At 40.6% G+C, this 20,949-nt stretch overlaps 1 protein-coding gene across 1 annotated transcript in view; it reads left to right on the forward strand.

Moving 5' to 3' along the window:
* COL4A2 (collagen type IV alpha 2 chain) overlaps nucleotides 1-20,949 on the forward strand; it is a 139,787-nt gene that overhangs the window by 21,167 nt on the left and 97,671 nt on the right. Inside the window, exon 3 of the mRNA XM_080605208.1 lies at nucleotides 19,380-19,460. Within this exon, the coding sequence (XP_080461334.1) occupies nucleotides 19,380-19,460 (81 nt within the window). The remainder of the gene's footprint in view (nucleotides 1-19,379; nucleotides 19,461-20,949) is intronic.

Genomic DNA, 20,949 nt, shown 5'->3' on the forward strand with positions numbered 1-20,949 from the left:
TAGCAAAGTGATGGATACCAAATCTGCCATTGGCAGCCCACTGAAACGCCTCTCCGCTTGGCCCGTGATCTCATGCAGGAGGCTGTGCTACAGCAGTCGTGTCCCCAGGCTCCTGCTGGACGCTGAAGACAACTGCAGCAGCCTTCCTAGTCTTCATGGCCTGCAATCTGGTCTGTTCAACCCGTGGTCTCATCCGATCTCCTGAGCGCAGTGTAGCTCAGCATGCCTCACAGAAGCAGAGGAGATGTCTTAGAGTACATGCACCTTCAGACAGTGTTGAGGCATGGAAAAGAAAGCTGCATGTTTGTTTTTTTTATTATTACTATTTTCCAGAGAGTGTGCGCTATTTCTGAGATAAAAGAAAGTAAGACACATTTCTAACATGCGTAATGGATGTCATTCAAAAATACCTGAAAGACATTTTTTTTCCTACTCTGTTCTTTTGTGCTTGGGAAAGAGAAATGAGTAACGCAAGTGACCTATCCTTTTGATATGGATGTTTTTTACTTTGCTTTTACGTAGAAAGTATGTCACCTACCTGACTGTATAGAGCCAAAACATGTAGTCAAAGCTGTAAAATACTTTCTTTCAAATCCAGTTTACATTTTGTTTCAATACCCCCCAAAAAAGTAACACCTCTATAAATACTCTTTCCGAACCTTGCCTTGGCTGATTAAAGACTTTTATATGTTTTGATGCAGTTGTTGCTGTCTCCTACCATACACAATTTTTATTTTTGAGCCGCAAAATTATAAAATAAAACACAGTAACAGAAAGCTTTATAAATGCATTTTTAGGCACTGTATCAAAATTTCACAGAATCACAGAATTGTAGGGCTTGGAAGGGACCTCAAGAGATCATCGGGTCCAACCCCCCGCCAAAGCAGGTTCCCTAGAGCAGGTTGCCCAGGTAGGCGTCCAACTTCATAACTTCAGCTTCATAATTACAAGAGGGGCCATAATTTGCTGTTTAAAATAGCATAATGAAAATATTTGGTAGCACCAATGTCGATCAGTTCCTCGGATGATATAAGTTGCAGCTGGAGTTATTTAGGCAGGCTGGACAAGAGCTGTGTGAAGAGCAGTGCAAATGCAAGTACATCTCATCAGCTATGGAAATGAATCACAGCAAAAAAAACATGCTGCAGGTACCTCCTTGCTGAAGGAGAGGTTCTGCAGGGTGAAACAAAGGGACTGGCATAGCAATACAGTTTCAGGACTGAAAATTAAAAGCGATTACTGCTTCTGGAGCTGCTAGAGGAACGTAGGCAAGGAGGGCGTCTGTGTCGAAGCTGGAAGGTGATGGCTGAGCTGCAGCCGCAGGCGAGGCGTGCTGGGATGGTGCGGGTCAGTAACGGTTCCCCTGCGGGCCCTTCACCTCCCGTGGCATGCTAAGCACTCTCTGCCCAGCTTTTGACAGCTGTCCAGGAGGCACCGTCACCCGGCTCTTGAGAACTCCCGGAGTCTGAACACGGATGGTATGAAAAGCACTGCCAGCGGCTTTCCGAGACGGTAAATATTTTATTGGTGTGTTCCGCGCTCGGAGGAACGGATAGTTCTGGTGTTAGAGGTCAAGGGAGTTTTATTATGGGAAAGTAGAAAGTTCTGCGGGGTTTCAGAGCTTGCTCTCCAAAAAAGAATAAATTCCTTTGGAATTTCGGTTTTCATCGGAATTTCTTTCTAAAAATGAAAATAGAGAAATGATCTTCTAAAAAGCAACATTTCTGAATTTATATCCATGATAAAATAGCATAGTTCATATGATCCCTGAAACCAAAAATTCAGTCAAAAACATGTAAGATCTAAACATAATAATAACTGAATAACTACTTAACTGAGTAATATTATTATGGCATGTAATATTTACAGGTGAGCTTACTATTATGAAGTAGTGGACAGTGTTGCAGTGGGGCATCTCAGTTGCGTCATTTTCATCACCTACCTAAATGGAAGGGTGTGTTTAAGCAATCTTTAGCCAGGTTTGTAATCCAGCCATTTGTGGATTCCATGTTTATATTTTTCTGACAAAAGCCTCTAGTATAGGTAAAGCCATAAAGGGAAATCCTGTGCTTTTCCCAATTCGTATTTTTTGTATAGAGGTACTCCACTGGCAGAAGTGCGATTCGACATTATAGTTGCAACAGCAGCTTTTCCTGGCCGAACTGTCCTAGTGATAAATTACTCTCCATCACACCCATCTATAAATGAGATAGTAATGCTTCTAGATTTGGTACATGCTTGTCTGCATTGGCTCTTCAGACATCTGTGTCTGCCCACGTCATTCAGGAAGAGTGCTGATGTCTAACCCGGCAAGGAATTCAACGTAAGAGGAACCCCTTTGGCAAGAAGCAGAATAGGTCAGCATCAATTTAACTCTCCTTACCAAAAAAAACAACACTGGGGAGCCAAACAAACACCACCAGTTTGAGCCTCCACCCAGAAATCTGGCAATCTAAATTACACTCTCTTATTGAGCAGTACTTCCCTCCGCAGGAACAATGAATCGAATGAAAGGGCTTAAATAAATAAATCTTTACACTTCCCTGTTCTTTCTACCTCCCAATTAATCATACGTCATTTTAGGAAAACCTAAGTAATCCACAGCAGGAGGCAGAGCTGCTATCGCGGGTGCATTGGCAGCGTCAAGCTGTCCTCCAGGAGCTGTGAGCAGCTGCCGAGGTGGCTTGTGTTCCCCTCATGCCCTTGTCCCCCGTGGGAGCAGGCTGACCAGGTCACAGGGGTGGGCGCCGTCTGCAGACGAGCCTGCTCTGGCCCTAATCCTGGCACATGTTGTGCCAGACAGAGCTCCGCTGCTGCCTTGGCCATTAGTTGCTGCTGCTAGCTGTGACTGCTGCTCCGCCAGCCAGCTTCCTGACAACTCCCTTCGCTGGGCTTTTCAGCCTGCCTCGCAGCAGGCTGCATGGTGTTTCTGTTCCTTTACAAAAAGTGCAGTGATGCAAGCATCCACGCAGAGCCCCAGTTGCACAGAACGGGCTTACTGAATTAAGTCTTCTTTCTTTTCTAAAGTGAAAAGAGAAAGAGAGAGGGAGAAGGAGAGAGAGAAGGAGAGGGAGAGAGGCTGGAAGGAAGGAAGGAAGGAAGGAAGGAAGGAAGGAAGGAAGGAAGGAAGGAAGGAAGGAAGGAAGGAAGGAAGGAAGGAAGGAAGGAAGGAAGGAAAGAAAGAGAAAGAAAGAAGGAAAGAAAAGAAAGAAGGAAAAAAAAGAAAAAGAAAGAAAGAAAGAAAGAAAGAAAGAAAGAAAGAAAGAAAGAAAGAAAGAGAAAGAAAAACAAAGAAAGAAAGAGAAAAACAAAGAAAGAAAAAGAAAGAAAGAAAGAGAAAGAAAGAAAGAAAGAGAAAGAAAAAGAGAAAGAAAAAGAGAAAGAAAAAGAGAAAGAAAAAGAGAAAGAAAAAGAAAAAGAAAAAGAAAAAGAAAAAGAAAAAGAAAAAGAAAAAGAAAAAGAAAAAGAAAAAGAAAAAGAAAAAGAAAAAGAAAAAGAAAAAGAAAAAGAAAAAGAGAAAGAAAAAGAGAAAGAGAAAGAGAAAGAGAAAGAGAAAGAGAAAGAGAAAGAGAAAGAGAAAGAAAAAGAAAAAGAGAAAGAGAAAGAAAAAGAAAAAGAAAAAGAAAAAGAAAAAGAAAAAGAAAAAGAAAAAGAAAAAGAAAAAGAAAAAGAAAAAGAAAAAGAAAAAGAAAAAGAAAAAGAAAAAGAAAAAGAAAAAGAAAAAGAAAAAGAAAAGAAAAGAAAAGAAAAGAAAAGAAAAGAAAAGAAAAGAAAAGAAAAGAAAAAGAAAAAGAAAAAGAAAGGACAGGAAAGGAAAGAACAGAAGGAAGGAAAGGTCTTGAAATCTTTTTCCCAACATACACACATGACTGCTTCTTATGACTAGAACAGCTTATTCGGACTACTGTTTACCCCAGGTATATCAGGCACAGGGAAATTACCCAAGTTTTTGCAAATGTGTTTATATGTACCTTTTTCTACATTTTAACTTTGATGTTTTTAACACAACGGCATGAAACGCTAAAAAATAAGTGTTTGAATAAGCCTGATAATGCCCTGTCTGTTGTTTCATCTCGTGCAGTTCCCTGTCCTTGCTAGCAGATGCCAACAGATGTTGTTCCTTCTCCGGCCTCTGGAGAAGACTACTCACCCGCTGGAGTTCTTGAGAAATGTCTGCTCTTCAGACCACATACTTTCACAGGAAAAAATAATTGAATTTTTCTAAGCTTCCATTACTGCGGTGGCAAAACTCTCAAGTGAGGAATTCTGAATTCTGAAATGCTTGGTTAACACTCTGGTGGGAGGAATTTCTAAGTTACTGGCTTTCCTTTTCTCACGCCACACTCTCAGTGTATTGCAAGGTCCAGAGGTGAAAACTGCTACCAAATTGATGAAGTTTCTGGCCTGAAAGGAAGTTCTGAAATTACCACAGAGAGCCTGCTTGTACAACATTTCTGGTACTGTTTCACAGGACATCAAATAGTTGAGATAAGCTTCAGAGAAGTACTCTGAGTTTTGGGTGCTTATCTCTAACTCTCTATCTTTTGGAGTTTACCCCTCACGTATCAAGTCCTTGTCCTTTAAACAGAGCTTCTTCTAAATGAGATAACTAAAATTTTTTTGTGTCTTCTCAGAGAATCCATATGCATATTTATGATCCCCAACAGGAAGGCTAAATTAACCCTGCTGTTATTTGTTGAAGTATTACAAAATTATTTCATTTATGCAAGCTTTAGCCATAGGTCCCTATTTCCAGGGGAAAGTGTCTTAGAATAGTGCAGAAAGGATGTTTTTCTTTCCTTTGTATCTTTGAGGCATGAATAATATGGACAGCTACATCTTTTCTCTAGGATCTCAGAGGTCAAACGCTATTGAAAGAAATTTGCAGACTGAAATAATGCAAAGGAACTTATTTAAGCATATTTTTAAAATGCCTAAAGAGCAGATAGCAGGTCAAATACCACCTTTTCACTATTTTTTATTTTTATTTTTCTATAAGTGGAGGATTTCTAGGTTGTCATCACCTACAGCATTCCCATCTCCACCACCAACACCCCACCCTTCTTTTTTCTGGTACGTAGACAGCAATTCCCTCCAATGCTCTGAAGCATAGAGGTCTCTCTGTCTTTTCTCTCATTTCCTTCCTTCCAGCTCTCCCTTCACATTTCAGTGATGTAAAACAGCCAAGATAAGAAATGGCTGTCTCTTCCCAGGAGGAGACGGGACGGATGTGCAATTCGAAAGAACAATTCCTTTTTTCCTACTGCCTTCCTGGGATGGGGGGTGGATGGGGGCAGGGGAAGTGAGAAATAAGTTAACCTCCCCTTTGCCAGCTCTGTCAGCTACTTCTAGCAAAATAGACACAGCAAAGCGTCGGCACTGTACTGCTCTCCCCTTGAAAGCAGAAGATTGTTAAAAAGGGATGATAGGAAACAGTTGGCTAATAACTTACGTGTCTTCAGTCAAAATGAAAAAAAAAAAAAAGCCAAAAATTGTTTTTGTAATGCATCCCATTGCTGTTTTAGCATCTGGCATAAACTGTTGTCTTCGGTATTGTAAGTTGGGTATCATCTAGGTCTCCTGTTGCTAGAAGAAGATGTGAGTTGGATTGTTACTACTAAGGGGTAATAGGTACAATTGCCGCGCTTTTGTACAAAGATTAGCATAATTGGATTTCGGTCTGTAAATGTTAAAAAAGGAAATTTGTGTGGTTTTTCTGCTATTATGAGATTTTAAGAGAAGATTTTAGCATAACTTCTTATATTACTGTTGTCGCTTAATAAGGAAAACAAAAGAACTGATGTTTTAGTCACCTAAAGTTAAAAAACAAACAAACAAACAAAAACTTCTTCTTTGCCATGGGATCTAGTACACACAGTGGCAGGAATTTGCAGCTGAGAACATCACACTTTATGATGGTGATGAAGATCTCTAGTATGTGACAAGAGGCTCTTTGTCCATCTTTAAGCAATATGGATGGATTCAGTGAGTTCAGATGTATTGGCTATTTCCACTGCAAGATGAGTGAGAAGAAAAAGGGTGCAGGAAAGTCACAAGAATTTCTAGGAAACTTGTTTCTACAGACATCCTTTCTCTTGCTCAGTATATTGAGGGGATGGGGAAATCCTTAAGGTGCTTTGCTATTCCCTTTCCAAGGTCTCCAAGTTTTGTTTTGGCATACCTGTGTTTTCAGTTATCTTGCATACCTAGGCCTAGACTCCAAAATCTGTCTCGCATGTAATGCAGAAACACGTGAGCATCAGGAGGGAGAAGCACTTTCTTTAGATACTAAAGCCAGTGTTCTGTATAACAGGGGACATCAGGAATCACTAATGCCACAAAAGAAGGGTTAATAGTGTGACTATAGTCCAGGGAGTCCTCCAAATGATCTGGTGACTTGCATGTTGTACAGCGAGAAGGAAGGAGCATGTGTATGCATAAAGAAGGCAGTGGGCAACAGTCAGAAAAGTCTGCGGAAATTATAATACTGTGCAGAAACAAAAAATGCAGCATAAGTGTTTTGAATGGACTATGTGAACAACTGGCACCATGAAAACTGGGAACTGTAGAGAAAAGGTCCAACTGTGTTAAAAGATTGTACTTTAGCAGCAAAATTGAAATTGAAACAAAAGTAGCAGCTGATTTGGGATCTCCTGCTATTGAGAAGTAGTTGCCTGAGTGTAACACAAGAAATGTGTACATAAGAAGAAAGAGAAAAGTAAGGAAAAAGAGCCAGAAGAAAAAACATTATACTTCACAGCTGGAAAAAGAATTACACTTGTGTGTGTGTGTAAGTACACACTAAGGAAATAAGGAGGATGAGTTTTGGAGCAAACGCCTCCAATACTTGCTTTAGCATCTTTCCAATTCAGTTAAACAGGTTCCAGGATCTGACAGCTAGGAAAACCCTCTTCTTACCTTTCAGGATATAAGAGTTCACAAACTACGCAATATAAACAAAGTGGGAATTTTCTGGGGACTGCTGCTCATCTCACTAGGCAAGGAGTGAGGCTCTAGTCATGCAGGTAGCGGGTGCTGCACACTCAGAGCTCAGCACCTCAGAGAATACATGCTTGGTGAGAGCCATTTGTGAACTGTTGCTGACAAGGCTTGATAGGATGTATAGCCTCATTACTGATCCAAGTGTGGGTCAATACTTTAACCTATTCATGAAAAAGATTTGCATTTCAAAAATCAAATGGAATAATTTATTAGAGCATGAAAAAAAAGAACACAGAAGGAAAGACTTAGTTAAGAGGCAGCTCATGATGCTATTTTACCATGCCTTCAGCAGTTCAAGCATTGAATCTCTTCTGTAGGAGTAAATTGTGAGAGGATTCTGCTAGGAGGGGAAAGCAGCAGTTCTGTCAGAAATGTGTCACGTTCAGGATCTATCCTGCTCACAAAATGTGGCGTAAAAATTGACAGCTCTGTGATGAGGAAAAAGATAAACAAGATAAATACACAGTTTTCTGTGTTACCCCCTGCTGTCTGAAAATGAGGCTGTGGCTTTGCATAGGAGAGCAAAGAGCCCTTGGAGAACAGTCTTACAGTGGCTGAGGCATACCTATCATAAAGATTCATTGGAGTCCAGACTCCTTAGTCTACGCATGGAGAGCTGTTGTCCCGTACCAGGTCTTGGAGTTTGGCAGTCTTGTGTCTTATGTCAAGTAAAAGCCACAGGGTTTTCAGGTTTGGGATCTTAGGAGTGGCCTCATCACTGCCCTAATACAGCGATACCTGACCAAGACATTGTCAGTCTCATTGCTGGGCTCCTATCTAAAGATCTCTTCCAAGCAGAGGCATGGGATGTCATCTGTGAGGTTTCAGGGAGGCAAGCAAGGAGATAGAGCTTGGGTCTTTTTGATAAGCAGTACTGTGACCCTTTAACGTGAATTTTGCAATCCCAGGTTATTTCCATGATATTGCTGATAAAGTGTTTCTAAGCTCCAGTCTTGGGCTTTGGGCATTATGGCTCAAAATCAACATCCTGAGTTGACATCACCTATGAGAAGTTTCAAAAAATATGTTTATGGCAAAGCTGAGTACATAAATCCAATCTACTGGTTCCTCCTTCGAATTTCTAATTCAGTTCTCCTTATGAGGTCCATGGGGTGTACAGCTTATGCAGGAAACAGATTCCGAATCAGACATCGCTTACAAATTGCTAAGACATTTGAGCCTGATGAGCACTGAGCGGTCCATCCTACCTCTTTTAAGAGTTAAGACTGTCTCACTTCTGATACAGTGAAATATAGGTGTGTTCCTTCATTTATTCTTATCTGTTTTCTGCTCTTTACTGCCAAGGCATGAATACTTCTGGATTTTCTTAGATCCATTTGCAAAGAGAAGCACATAATGAAAAAGGATGTGAAAGAAAAGCCAAGTGACATCACTTAAGTCAGTTTAAAGAAGCTTGATATTTGGTTGTTTATAATTTCAGTATGTTAGTTGTTTGTACTGTGATAAGAGCATTTTTGGTGTGGAGACTGAGCCACAACACTTATAACAGCAATGCAGACAGTGTTTGTCTATTGGTTAGAGTAATGGACTGGAAGGCAGGAAGGTCTCAGATCCTAGACCAAGCTGAACTGGTGACTCATCGTGTAGCTCTGGGAAAGTGCGTTCAACTCCAGTCTACAGTACTGCAGAAATCCGCCCAGCTGTTGAACTGAACAGAAGCAGGTTGCAAGTGTCAAGTCAGTAGTACATATGGGAATGATGAGTCTTTTCTTCTTGTTCTGGATAAACGTAAATCCTGCATTATTTTCTCCCGAGCCAATGTTTCATGGTGTGCTTGTGCTAACATTCTTGTGCAGTCAGTTGGGTATTTTGAAGGAAATTGAACCTTCCCCTGCAAAAATTCTTCCCCACCCATCTGAAGAAATCTATGTAGAAGTGGGTATGAAAAATATAACCAAAGCAAAAACTGGCTGTTATTCATTTTTTAGTATCAAGGAGAACTTAATTTGTCCATTCCAGGTTTGTGATTTTGACATCTGTAGACTACAAATATACAAAATAAGCATTATGTTGAGGTATAGGTTTTGTCACCTGAGTACATAACAAGTAAATAAAACAGCTTTTTGGTGGAAGTGGGAATTGAAAAGTATCGTGCAAGTTTTATGAGAAAGAATAATAATGCTTCTCCTGTTTGATTTTTAATGTGTTTCTTATGTTCATTGGGGCATCTTATTAGCAAATGACAAAAAAAAAAAAAAACTTTTCTACCTTCCTTCTTTTCTCTTTTTTAAAAATATATTAAAACATTTTGTTAGTCAAAAGTATATGGGTGAGAAAGGAGACTATCACTAGTAGTTACTATCCATTTTTATATCCACAAGGAAGAGATCTTACCTCAACACCTTTTTTCTATGTTTTATATTCCCTGCCTTGACTCCATTGGAAATAACAAAATTCTCACTGAAGTCTGCATTTAGTCCTGATATGTTAGATCCTCTAACATGCTTTCTGTTATACCTCCTATAGCAGTCAGCTTTACACAGATCTTTTAGCAATGATGACACTGATTAACACAGAGCAGAGAGGGGCAGGCTCAGTGAGGAGGTTAAGTTTTTAAATCTAAACAGAAAAGTGAAGTGGGTCAGTTAGAAAGCCAGTTCTCATGGGCTTTTTCTTGACTGAAATAGAAAGGAAATGGTGGGTGTTGCATCTGACCAAGCAGTTAGCCGTAAACACTTCCATCATAAAATATAGTTCTTCTCCCAGCTTGCAAACCTCTTGTCCATTTTTCTTACTTTTAAGGAAATACCAGTCCAATCCTGAGAAGCTGTTCTGAAAAGTTGCATACCAAATTTCCACATTTAATATTTCCAGATCATTCCTTTGTCTAAGAGCCAACTCTGAAAAATGAGCCACAACTGTAGGAGTTACACAGGGCTAGAACTACTCGTCATGTATGATAAAAGCAGTGTCAGTCAGGCTGTGCCATCAGTGATAAACCTGTGCAAATCCATTCCTTTCAAATCATGCTCTCAGTAGTGCCATAATCCCGATTCTTGGTGTATTTATTTACTAATTGCAATTTAGTACATAGTTCTGCAGGAAGAACTTCATCTCAACTCTCTTTCTTTCTCTCTGCTATATATAATTCTGTAGGCACAACAGGTTTATAAAAGGTCATCACAAACTGTCACTAACCTAACCCCTCCCAAGCCAAAATGGTGCCATGGTCCCATGATCTCTGAACGCATACAAACCAGGTCAGCAGGTTACAGCTGTAAATAACTGTTCCTAGAGGAAAACAAGTTAACTCAGTTTATAAATGCAGTGCATACACAATCTAGCACTTTTAAGTAATTAATCATGGAACTGGAATAAAACCTCTGTGGTTGTGCTTATGTTTTGGGAAAAACTGGCTCTGTTGCGCTGCACTGAACAAATATAGACGATACAGCCATGAAAACAGCTGTGCGGCTGTTTTATATCAATCCCTTCCCCACGAGTAGGGCTAATGCAATTGCACTGCTGCTTGTTCAAAAGCAAAAATCTGTCCTACACTGACAGGCTTGTTTGTTCCTAGCATAAAAGGTGCAAATGAGTTTTCAGAAATATTCGTTACATATCTCAAGTATAATTTAGCAACTTTCAGATTTACCAACTGCTAAGAATAATATGTTCTCAAGCAAGTTTCCTGAGTCTGCCAATTTACGTAGGTGAGTAAACTAGACAGGTCAAATAACTGGCGAGGTTTATAAATAGACTACAAAAATCTCCATATATAGAATAGCATCCAGACTTTCTATTGTTTGAAGCAAATGATATCATTATTTGGATGTCATTCCAGAACTTCGGAAACTAAAAGTAGTTAAATATAGAAATTGCTACTTTAATGAGTGGATGCTGTATTTCATTATTATGCTACTAGTATGTGAACAAATGGCTTTCTGTGCTTGGGGATGAGAAGGGGGATTTTATTCCAGTAATATAAGATATTGGACAGAAGCCAAATTCAGATTAAGGGCTGACAGTGTCTTGACCCTCATTCCTTTATGGAAAATCTTTTTTCATCCACCGTGCAGTGTAACTGAACATATGAGGTTATTACACCGTCGACTGACTTGTACGTTGCATGAGCATTTACGCTTATGCAAGACAAATACAAAATGCATAGGGGGTTGCATAACATAAAATGATAGAATAAAAATTAAGGGAGAGGCAGACTGCTTTTCAGTGTACTTTGTCATCACAGACTCCCTAGAGAGTGATTATGTCTACTTAACCATATCAGAGAGCTTTCATCATCATCGCTGATAACAAGAAAACACTTCTTCTGACTCCTGCAATACTAGCTTTTAAAATCACCTAGGTAGCTTCTGTGGAGATACACTTTGTTCGTGTTGGGAAGCAGGGCTCATATTAGGATGTCCCAGCACTTGTAAACTAAAGACCACCATCCTACCAGATTAGGAGTGCCATGTTGGATGGTAGAGGAGAGTCTTGTTTTCTCATAAGAAACAATAATAGACTGAAATAGTATACATCTCTAAAAGCATGCGTTTACAAAGATGGAATCAAGTTTAAAAGATACCAAACCAAATTTTAATTTACCAATCAGATTTCCCTTCAGCTACTTCTGTACCTTCTGTCTTTCAGATTTAGCTGAAAGAAGTAAATTCACCTTCTGAACAAGGAGTCAGTTGATAAGAAGTCACCTAAATTTAGGCATCTCCATATTCACAAGGTGTCTGAGCCTATTATAATCAGGGAAGCCAATGGGCCTACCTTAATTAATAGTAATAATGAATTTCTGTACCTTTGCTTACCTTCAATAATACATTTCCAACTTCAAGCTCTTACTAGACTCAAATCTGTGTTTTTTCTGTTGGCAAATCTGATTCTTAAGCTGGTAAACCTGCAAATGGAGTGCTCATGAGCAACACATTTATTGTTCTTCCGTAATCACTCTAGGCTGTAGGTGTCAGCTGATGACCGTGTAGCATTTGCCCCTTTGTAAGAAGTAAGAGGCATCTTCAGCCATGGCTGCAACCATCTTTAAAAAAAAAAAAAAGAAAAAAAAGCTTAGTTTGCAACATCACCTCTCCTGCTAGCGCGTGTTCAAGGTTTAATTGATCATTAAGACAAAAATTATCATTCCTCTAAGGAACAAAATCACCTATCTCAAATAAGGAAGAGGCAGAGGATACTGCTTTTCCTCCTCTAGATGCAGTTCTCTTCTAGGAAAAGCCCTCTATATCTTAACCCACCTTCATTAGGTCCTGGGAGTCACAGCATATTGAAGCAGAGACCAGCTGCTGCTTTTAGGATTCCCTACCTGACAGCACTGCAGATTCTTCAAAAATAAGCAGCAGCAATGAATTTTCACGTAAAGGTGACCATTTTTTATTGTTTGACATTTTACAATGTTTTAACTGGGTTTTCCCATCTTGTGTTCTAGTCCCTTTCTTAGGATAACATCTCTGTGAAGAAAAAAAAAAAAATGCAAAATACAGCTGAATCCAACTTCTTTACCTGTGAATACCAGACTCCCATGCACTGAATTCTTGACAGAAAACTATGTCACAGCATGGGCTGCTTGCTGGGAAGTTTACTGTTTGCAGAGAGCCTCATGCTGGGCAAGTGAGCAAGACCCCTGGACAATTATTCAAATATCCGTGCTATACATTTATGCAGCTTTTTAGCTTTATTCTGTGACTGAGCTTCTTGAAGACCTCCCTCTTCTTTTAATGCCTACTATGTCACAGCAGCTCCTTCTGGATTCCGTCTGGTTTTATGGGTAAATATGTGTTTGGATGAAAGCCACAAAATTAGAAATGCTTTTATGAAAATGCGAAGGGTAAGTTCGCACTGCAGCATGTCTGGTTTCTGCAGTTGTTAGAAGGCAGTGTCTCAAGACTGGGACGAGAGAGTTTTTTAATTTGAAAAGGGGATTGTAAGTAGTACCTCAAATAAAGTGAGATGTGGAGCTGTGAAGTTTCACTTTGAAATGAAACTATACAGCCTTCAAATCAAGGCTGCACGCCAGAAAGTTCATATAATCAAGAGCCACAAGCCAGTCCATAAGAGGAAAGTCTTTCATAGCTTCACGTCCGAGAGGTACAGAATTCACGTTCCCCATTGCTGGCTTTGACATACTTGCAGAGACACACTAGAAGGGACAATTTTGTGTCTTTTGGGGACTTTCCAGCATCAGAGACTTTGTATTCTCTCATCCTTTATCCGCTCAGCCCCAGACAGTCCCCAGGAGCTGTGCTGCTTTGGGATACTCTTTCTCTGTTGACGATCATATGCCCATCAGGACCCAGAAGCCAAGCAAGCTGCTTGCATGCCTGGCAACCTGCTTTACAGTTTTCTCTACACAATCCATCACGAGAGAGGTGGCATTGGAAACTCCACACAAATCAATAATTCATAAGTGCTTGCCACAAGCATTGAAGCATCACACTGGGGAGGTTGCCTTAGGCAGTAGTGAAGCAACCAGCTTTCTTTGTATGGCTGGTGGTAAGTCTCTTCGTGTTCATCCTGGGGCCAGTTTCCGGCTCCGTTTATTTTTTTATTTTTTTTCATAGAAGGATATGTAAATACATGGCTCCCCCTACTTTTGTGGGAAGTGTAAACATTCATATGATGTTGAGGTCACACACTAAATTACTCCAGTTGCCATACATCCAGTCCAGAAAGATTCTGGCTCCCATTCAAATATGAAAGAAAGAATTATTTCTTAGCTAAATAATTCTCAGAACAGTTGGAAAGAGGATCCACACCCACATCTTTTCCTTCCTCTCTGAATGTGCCAATTTATATCTCCCTTTCCCTCGCCAATTAAGGTCTTCACAGTGGTCGTACTGTCCAGTGCACTCGTAGCTACTGGATTGCAGGCAGGCAGTTTCAGATGTTTGGTTCTTCCCCTGGCATTGCAATTCTCTGAGGACAGAGCATTTTCCAGACCAAGTTTAATGCTGGCCTAACCCAGGCTACCCCACAGACAGCATTCTCCATATTTGTTTTGAAGGATTGTTTATGAGTGTTTCTAGAGAAATAAATTTGGCATCCGGGCCACAAATGTTTTCGTCTTTTTAAGGAGTGAAAAGCTTGTTTTGAGCAAATACAACTGTGCAGTAACATTTGAAACCAATGAAGTTCTTATCTGCCTGCTTCCTCAGCAACAGGAGTATCCAACCATACTCTTTATTTTTTTTCTCTTTTCTTTCAAAGGCAACAGAGGATTAATGCTTCCATGTCAGGGCCTTACAGACCAAATTTGAAATTAGAGTGAGTGTTGACAGCTGAAGGTCGGGCGTGGAAAAAGAGGCTCGTACTGGAAGTGTGGGCCAGTCTCAACCCAGTGTGCTGCCTCAGAGGCAGGTTTGCAGTCCTGACTTAACGTTCTGGTTAAAATCTCACGTGAAGCAGAAGCACGCAGTATGTCAGCACCCCCAGCCATGGTTCAGCTTTTCAGCAGGTTCCCAGGCCTTCTGAAATCTCCTTGGTAAACCTTAGCCTGCATGGAGGGGCTGCTGTGATTGATGGCAAGCACAGAATCAGGCTGTGACAAGGCAGAAGTTAATGCACAACTGCAACCTATAAAACTTTATCAAAGAAAATGTCAGTGTGCAGAGTCTTTTGATTCCAGGTTGCAATATTTACATTATAATTTCTGTATTTTTCTTGGGGGGCGGAGGGGAGGCTACATGTAACGAAATGGCTTATATTTTCTGGTCTTTCTGTACTCATAGAACTTTACTTTGAGTTCTGTCTTCTGATTGCCTTTGTTCTTTGTCAGAATACCAACCACTAGAGTGAAGATACTTGAATGGGCATGCAGAGATAACAATTACATAAATGTGGTCAAGATCAGTAATAAAAAAATCATTAATGGGTGGAAAATTTTAAAGAGAACTGGGTATATATTTCTAGATTTTTTTAGGAGTTTGTCTGAAAGAAACTACATTTAAGTCAAAGCAAAACTCCATGAACTCTTGGAAGAGAAGTTGACTTTTGTTGGCTGAAGATGTACTAACATAAGTAATATTATTTGGGGACAGAAAAAATTATGAGAAAGCAAAAGGTCAACAAATGTTTTTTCTGTTGCAACATAGACATTTTATGCTTGCTGTTTCATACATAAGAAGGGAAATTGTTTGCACCAGGCACAAAACAGGTTTACAGACATAGATGGTATGTTTTCCCTTATTTGTGCTTAAATGTAAGTGATGTTCAAATTTCTTGAGCCATCAATCATATATTCATTCCACCACAGAGTAACCAAACGGTGTTAAGAGTTTGAAAATTCCCTCTTCTCTTTTTCTGTTCATTTCTTTCCTCATTCCCCCTTCTTTATCCATTCCAGCCTAGTTCATGACCTGGTGGTTAGAGCTTTCCCAGGGTAGGTGTCTGTTTGATTTTATCAGTCAGAGAACTAATTCCCAATTCCTTGGAGACTGTTCCCACTTCCATGCTGATCTGTGCAATAAATGGGTGTGAGATTAGGACACTTAGCATAGGATTAATCTCACCTGAAACTGGATGTCTGCACTGCAGACAAATCTGAGCTAGTCACCCTAGGCTGCCTTTCTCATCTCCTGGCACTTCTGGGATAAGATTTATCTCAACTGCCTGAAATAGTTCCGATGAAATTCTCTGTGTAGTCTATAACAGCAAGCCAGATGTTGTGCTCAAGTGTAGATGTGTATATTGCAGATATCTAAAATTAGGTTATATAAACCCCATTTCTAGACTCTGCCTAGACTCTGGATTTTTTAATGATTAGTGGGATTTGAGATCATCCAAAACATAAGCGAGACCTGGATTTGAAGGTTTTCACACCAGATAACTTCAGAATTGGGGCTGTTGCTACTCTTCTACTTTGTTTGCACAGATGCTAGAACATCATTGTGCTGCAAAAATTTTTTTACCATTCAACCTTACATTGAGCAAATCAGGACATTCATCTCCCTGTCTGTAGACTTCTACAGTGGGTGTATGTCTCCAAGTAAGCTGCTCACCTCCACTCGCCTTTCCAGTTAAGTGAAAGCAGTAGGTGATTTCTGGGAGAAATGTAGGGGATCAGTTTAGGTGCCAGTATCAGGATGGGGTGAATTGTACCCTTGGACTGGCTGTTCTCCCACTGGCCAAACAGGTAGTCGTGGTACCTGCCTCAGATCAAGAGAACTACATCTGGATTAACCATTGGTGCTAAATTCCTAGAAATGTATTTTCCTCAGGAAATAAACATTTTTGTGTTACTTTAAAATTACATAGTCCATTTCTAAGTTTTAAGTTGGGCTTTTTCCATTCTAATTATTGACTGATACATTTCTCTTTTATTTCTTTTCATCTCAGTTGTGTGTCTGTGTGTATAGTTGGTTTTCTCAAGGTTTTACGAGGATCCTTAAATGATCTATTTTTAACATTAAAAATTCTTAAACTATGTTTTATACTATAGCTTCCTGGTAATGTCAGATTAAATGACAGTGCAATTATCTGCCTTCAAGAGATTAGAAACGTTCATAGATAACGAAACAGAAAATGTTACATGTGAATAAAAGCTCCCAGAGCCCTCCCACTAGCAGTCCAAAAGTGAAGGAGTGGAAATTAAGCAATACAGAGAGCCCAAGTGTAGTCCAGAGTAAATATATTAATGCTAGTCTCAAATGTTTTCCAGTTATGTTCTCTACCTTTGGAGAAGTCTTCCTGATTTCTCTCTTCATTATCTCAAGGATCTATGTGCATTAAAGGACATAAAATGAGAAAATAAAATAAAGCTTCCTCAGATTGTAGAAGAAAACAATTGTGTCCCCACATTAGCTGCTGGTATTGTTAAAACATGCAAATTAAAATGTTGGATGATGGATAGTACACAAACAATAGACCTTGAACTTCTTCCAGTCAAAATAAGTATTAGCAGCCTCCAGGTTTTTTTTACAAGTGCACAACTATCTTGCCATAGCTCTGATTCATACTCTATTTTCTCCGTAGCAACAATTTACCAAATTTAGAGACACTCTGCTAATTAAAAAAGAAATAAACTTATTGTTCTCCTTGCTATTTTCTCAGTAGGCATAATTGAAATTTCTCACGATTAAATTACTGTATGTCAGTTGTTACTGTTGGGCTGCAATATACTGTTATTTACAGCTCCGAAACATCTCTCTAAAAGTTCAGAATTAATTCCAACGAATGGCTGCACTACTTATTACATTGCACCTCAATGCAGATGTGCATCCTGCAGAGGAGTATGTTCACAGAAGCGTTATGTCGGCATGGCATCCATAGAAATGAATAGTTCTGTTCTTCATTTATGAAAAGGGGGAGGAGGGAGAAACTCTGTGAAATGAAGGATCCTGAAAGAGAGATGCACATTACATCTGCAAGTAAGTTAATAAGAACAAAACACAGGCATAATAAGTTTGCAACCATCCAGTCGTTTGACTGAAATGGACCAACCTGAGCAAGCTGCTTGAGTTTCTAAAACGGTCTTAGCTCGTTATTTCCTCTAAATAATAGTCTAAACAAAAAACAGAGTTCAGAACATGATGTAGAGCACTGTTACCTCTGTGAAATAATTTCCTGAGTCAGACACCTAACCTTTAAATAGCTCAGGGCATGGTTTCAGTTCTGTAGACCTGTTCTATCAGGATGGAAAGCCTACTTGTTTCATTAAATGTGAGAAGTAAATATAAACCTGAAACAAAATTATTCTAATACATGAGATGAGTTACGATACAGACAGGAACCCCCTCTTGAGAAGCATAACAACTTGTTTTGGAAACTTGGTATAGCCACTTGTTATAAGATTGAGAGTCAGCTGTACAAATACGATCAAAGGAGGGCTTAGGCAATGTCTGTTAGCTACCTGCTTCATACCCGGTACTCGTTTGGCTCACAGAGTGGAATCCAAAGCCTGGAGCTGTGTTTTCAGGTTCCTGGTAGTGTAAAGCAAGAAGTGGATACCTAAGAAATCAGCCGCACGTGTTGAGGAGGGGATTGATTAGAGCTACCTGAAGAATGCCAAGCATTGCATTGTTGGTCCCTCTGTATGTTTTAGGTCCTTGAGTCAGGGCTAGAGGCAGGAACGGCAGCATTACTGCTTTTTTAAGCAATAGCAGGGCAACTCAGAGCACCCGTCTTGTTTTGGAGGCTTTATACCCATGTCACCCCCCTTCCAAGTACTCACAGTATGAGGGAGGTGGGGAGGGTGAAAGGACCCCTTGTTCCTGCCGCAGCACAACAACAAATTCAGGGTTTTTCAAGGCAGGAGGGAAGCAAATGAAATGGAGCCTAACTCTGAACCCTAGAGTGAGGGTGCTTTACAATTTTATCTGCTGAGCAGTGCGTGTGAAAACTATCAGCAGCCCTGAATGAGGAGCTGTGGCTCCAAAACATACTTCCAGTAGCTGCTGGACTTCAGTCCTTCTATTTCTTCTGACGCTATTATTTTCTGTGGGGCAAAACGGGTTCAGAAATAGTGATGAGAAATCCCTTTCTCCCCTTCTCAGATTCCTTACCAGGCTGCTGAGGCACTTTCATCAGGGGTTCGAAACCCTGAGCTGAGGTGGGCCACAGGCTGGCCTTCATAATATTCCTAATTATTAGGTTACACTTCTAAAAGTTACACCACATCATGCACAGCATCTCTGCTGTTCAGGTTTCTGAACAAGAGTGACTGTGGCTGCTGCTCTTCATGCAGCCAGTGTGTGTGAGGTGTAATCTGAGCCGGCCTGCCTGCCCGAGTCCTTCCAGGGATTTGCATGGAGCGGTGCGTGTGTTGTGCCTGATAGATTCACAGCCCAGGCCGAGGCACTTCTGCACAGGCAGGACAGGTGTAACTGCAGCTTAATGGAGGTCTGAATTCTAGGTCACAAAGGTTGGGCTGCTAGCAAGTTTTAGGTGCCTCTAAAATAGACAGCCATTGAAAAGGAGAGGGCAGGAGCTTGGCTTTTGGTTTTGAACATGATACCGTTGTCTTCCTTTATGTCCACCAATAAATATTGCAAAATGTAGCAATGATTTAGAGCACGCATGGAAAGATGTGCTGCATTGTAATCTAGGACTTAGTCCATGTTCCTGAAGAATCCAAGCAGCTGTGTTTCTGTGATATGATACATGCTGCATGTGTCAAAAAGATGTGTGAAATATCACTCAACATGGAGCTGCAGCACTTTGCAAATGTGGAGGGAAATTAATAGAGTAACATTATATTTCTTGATGCTGATCTCCAAGAACTGGAAGGGCTCTGACTTGTGCTTCTAAGCTTATCTTTAAGAGGTGTCACCTGGAAGTTATAGATCTGATCCAGGTCTTTGCAGTGATTATGCTAAATCAATGTTTATTGTGTTGTGCCAAATATTGTAGTTCACATCAATTAACTTCTGTTTTATGTGTGTTCTGGTTTGCAGGGTGGAAAGACTTACACAGGACCATGTGGAGGAAGAGACTGCAGTGGAGGGTGCCAGTGTTTTCCTGAAAAAGGAGGCCGTGTGAGTAACATTTTTTTCCTGTAAAATGTTCTTCATGCGTTTGCTATAGGTGAACTTGCATCAGAGTGCTGGAAATATTCAAACAATTGTATTTTTTTCAGGAAAAAAGTTACTTTCGTTGCATCTTAATTCCTCAAGATCTCATAGATTTGAAAAGTGTTGCACGTTCTTCTCTTAAAGCTGAGGGCCAAGGGACCTCTCAGGCACTGTGAGCAGATTGGGTCAGAATTCAAGGGACAATTGTCCTGTGATGTTAGATGCTGTCAGTACAGGTTGCATGATGATGCTAAAGGACTATCAACAAAATCACTCAGTAACCTTCCTGAATTCTTTCTAACAAAATGGTATCCAATGACATGATACCTCGTACGTGTGATTTCCATTAAAGCAGAAGGGAACCAGTTCTGCAGAACCTGAAATACCCACTGGAAGGAAACTGCTTGGGACTTCCTGGCATTGGGTTGTTGCTGATACCCTTTTCTTTGTTTTGGGGAATAGTGAGCTAAGAGGCAGAGGAAGGGAGATGGGGTGGAGGCGATTAGCCACCTGCCCAAAGAGCTCCCCGCAGCAGGGCAGTTCCTATCCTGTATGGCTCGAAGCCCTGGCTGGCAGGCTCCTTCTGTACAGCTTGGTCTTCTGCAGCTGAGGGAGTGACTCAGCCTTTTCCATCCACCCATCCCTAAGAATAGGCCATGCAAGAGATGCGGCAGGTCATATGCTCTTTCTGCTATCACTCTGCCTTTCTTCCACGCAGCAGGCTGCCAGTTCCCATTCCCATCACATTCCTCGAGCTTGACTCCACGTCTGAGTGGAGGAAGAGGTGGCAGGAAAGTCAACGTGTAGGTGGAAGGCAAGGAACACTCTTGTTTACAGCAGAACTCCCGATGTATTTGTGGAAGTCAGATGATCCCATGGTCACCATGCCATGAGCACCGCAGTGGCAATAGTCCCAACCCCTGACCACGGCCTGCTCATGATCTGCTTTCCATTACAATAACCTAATGGCAGACTGATGAAGCTGAGAACAAACAAACCCTTCCCATGAGACACAGCTTCCGGAGGGGCTGTCTCCAGCTGTTATTGCCCTTCCCCGACTGCTCAGCCCGTGAAGTTGAGCGAGTGCCTCCTGCCATTTCCCTCCAAGGGCACTGAAAGACAAAAATTGTTGCTGTGTGAAACAGCCTCAAGTATGATGCTACTGTGTCTTTCTTCAGTGTGACTTTTTGTGTTCTAAGGTAAAGCATGGACCTGCTAGTTCTCCACTAGAGTTGGTGAAAACAGTCATCTGTGGAAAAACTACCTGCTTTCGTGACCAAAGTATTTTTCTCCTTCCTTATTGAGTGAATAACCCTTAATTTCAAGTTAACCACGTCTGCAAGAGAAGAGAGGTAGCTAAACAGAAGTAATTGAATAGGCTAGAAAAGCTGAAAATGTTAAGTTATTAAAGTAGAGAATCAGCCAGGTGCCCCAGAAGCTTAGATGTTTAGTA

This window comes from Anser brachyrhynchus (genome assembly GCF_964034855.1).
Source record: "Anser brachyrhynchus genome assembly, chromosome: 1".
NCBI lineage: Eukaryota > Metazoa > Chordata > Aves > Anseriformes > Anatidae > Anser > Anser brachyrhynchus.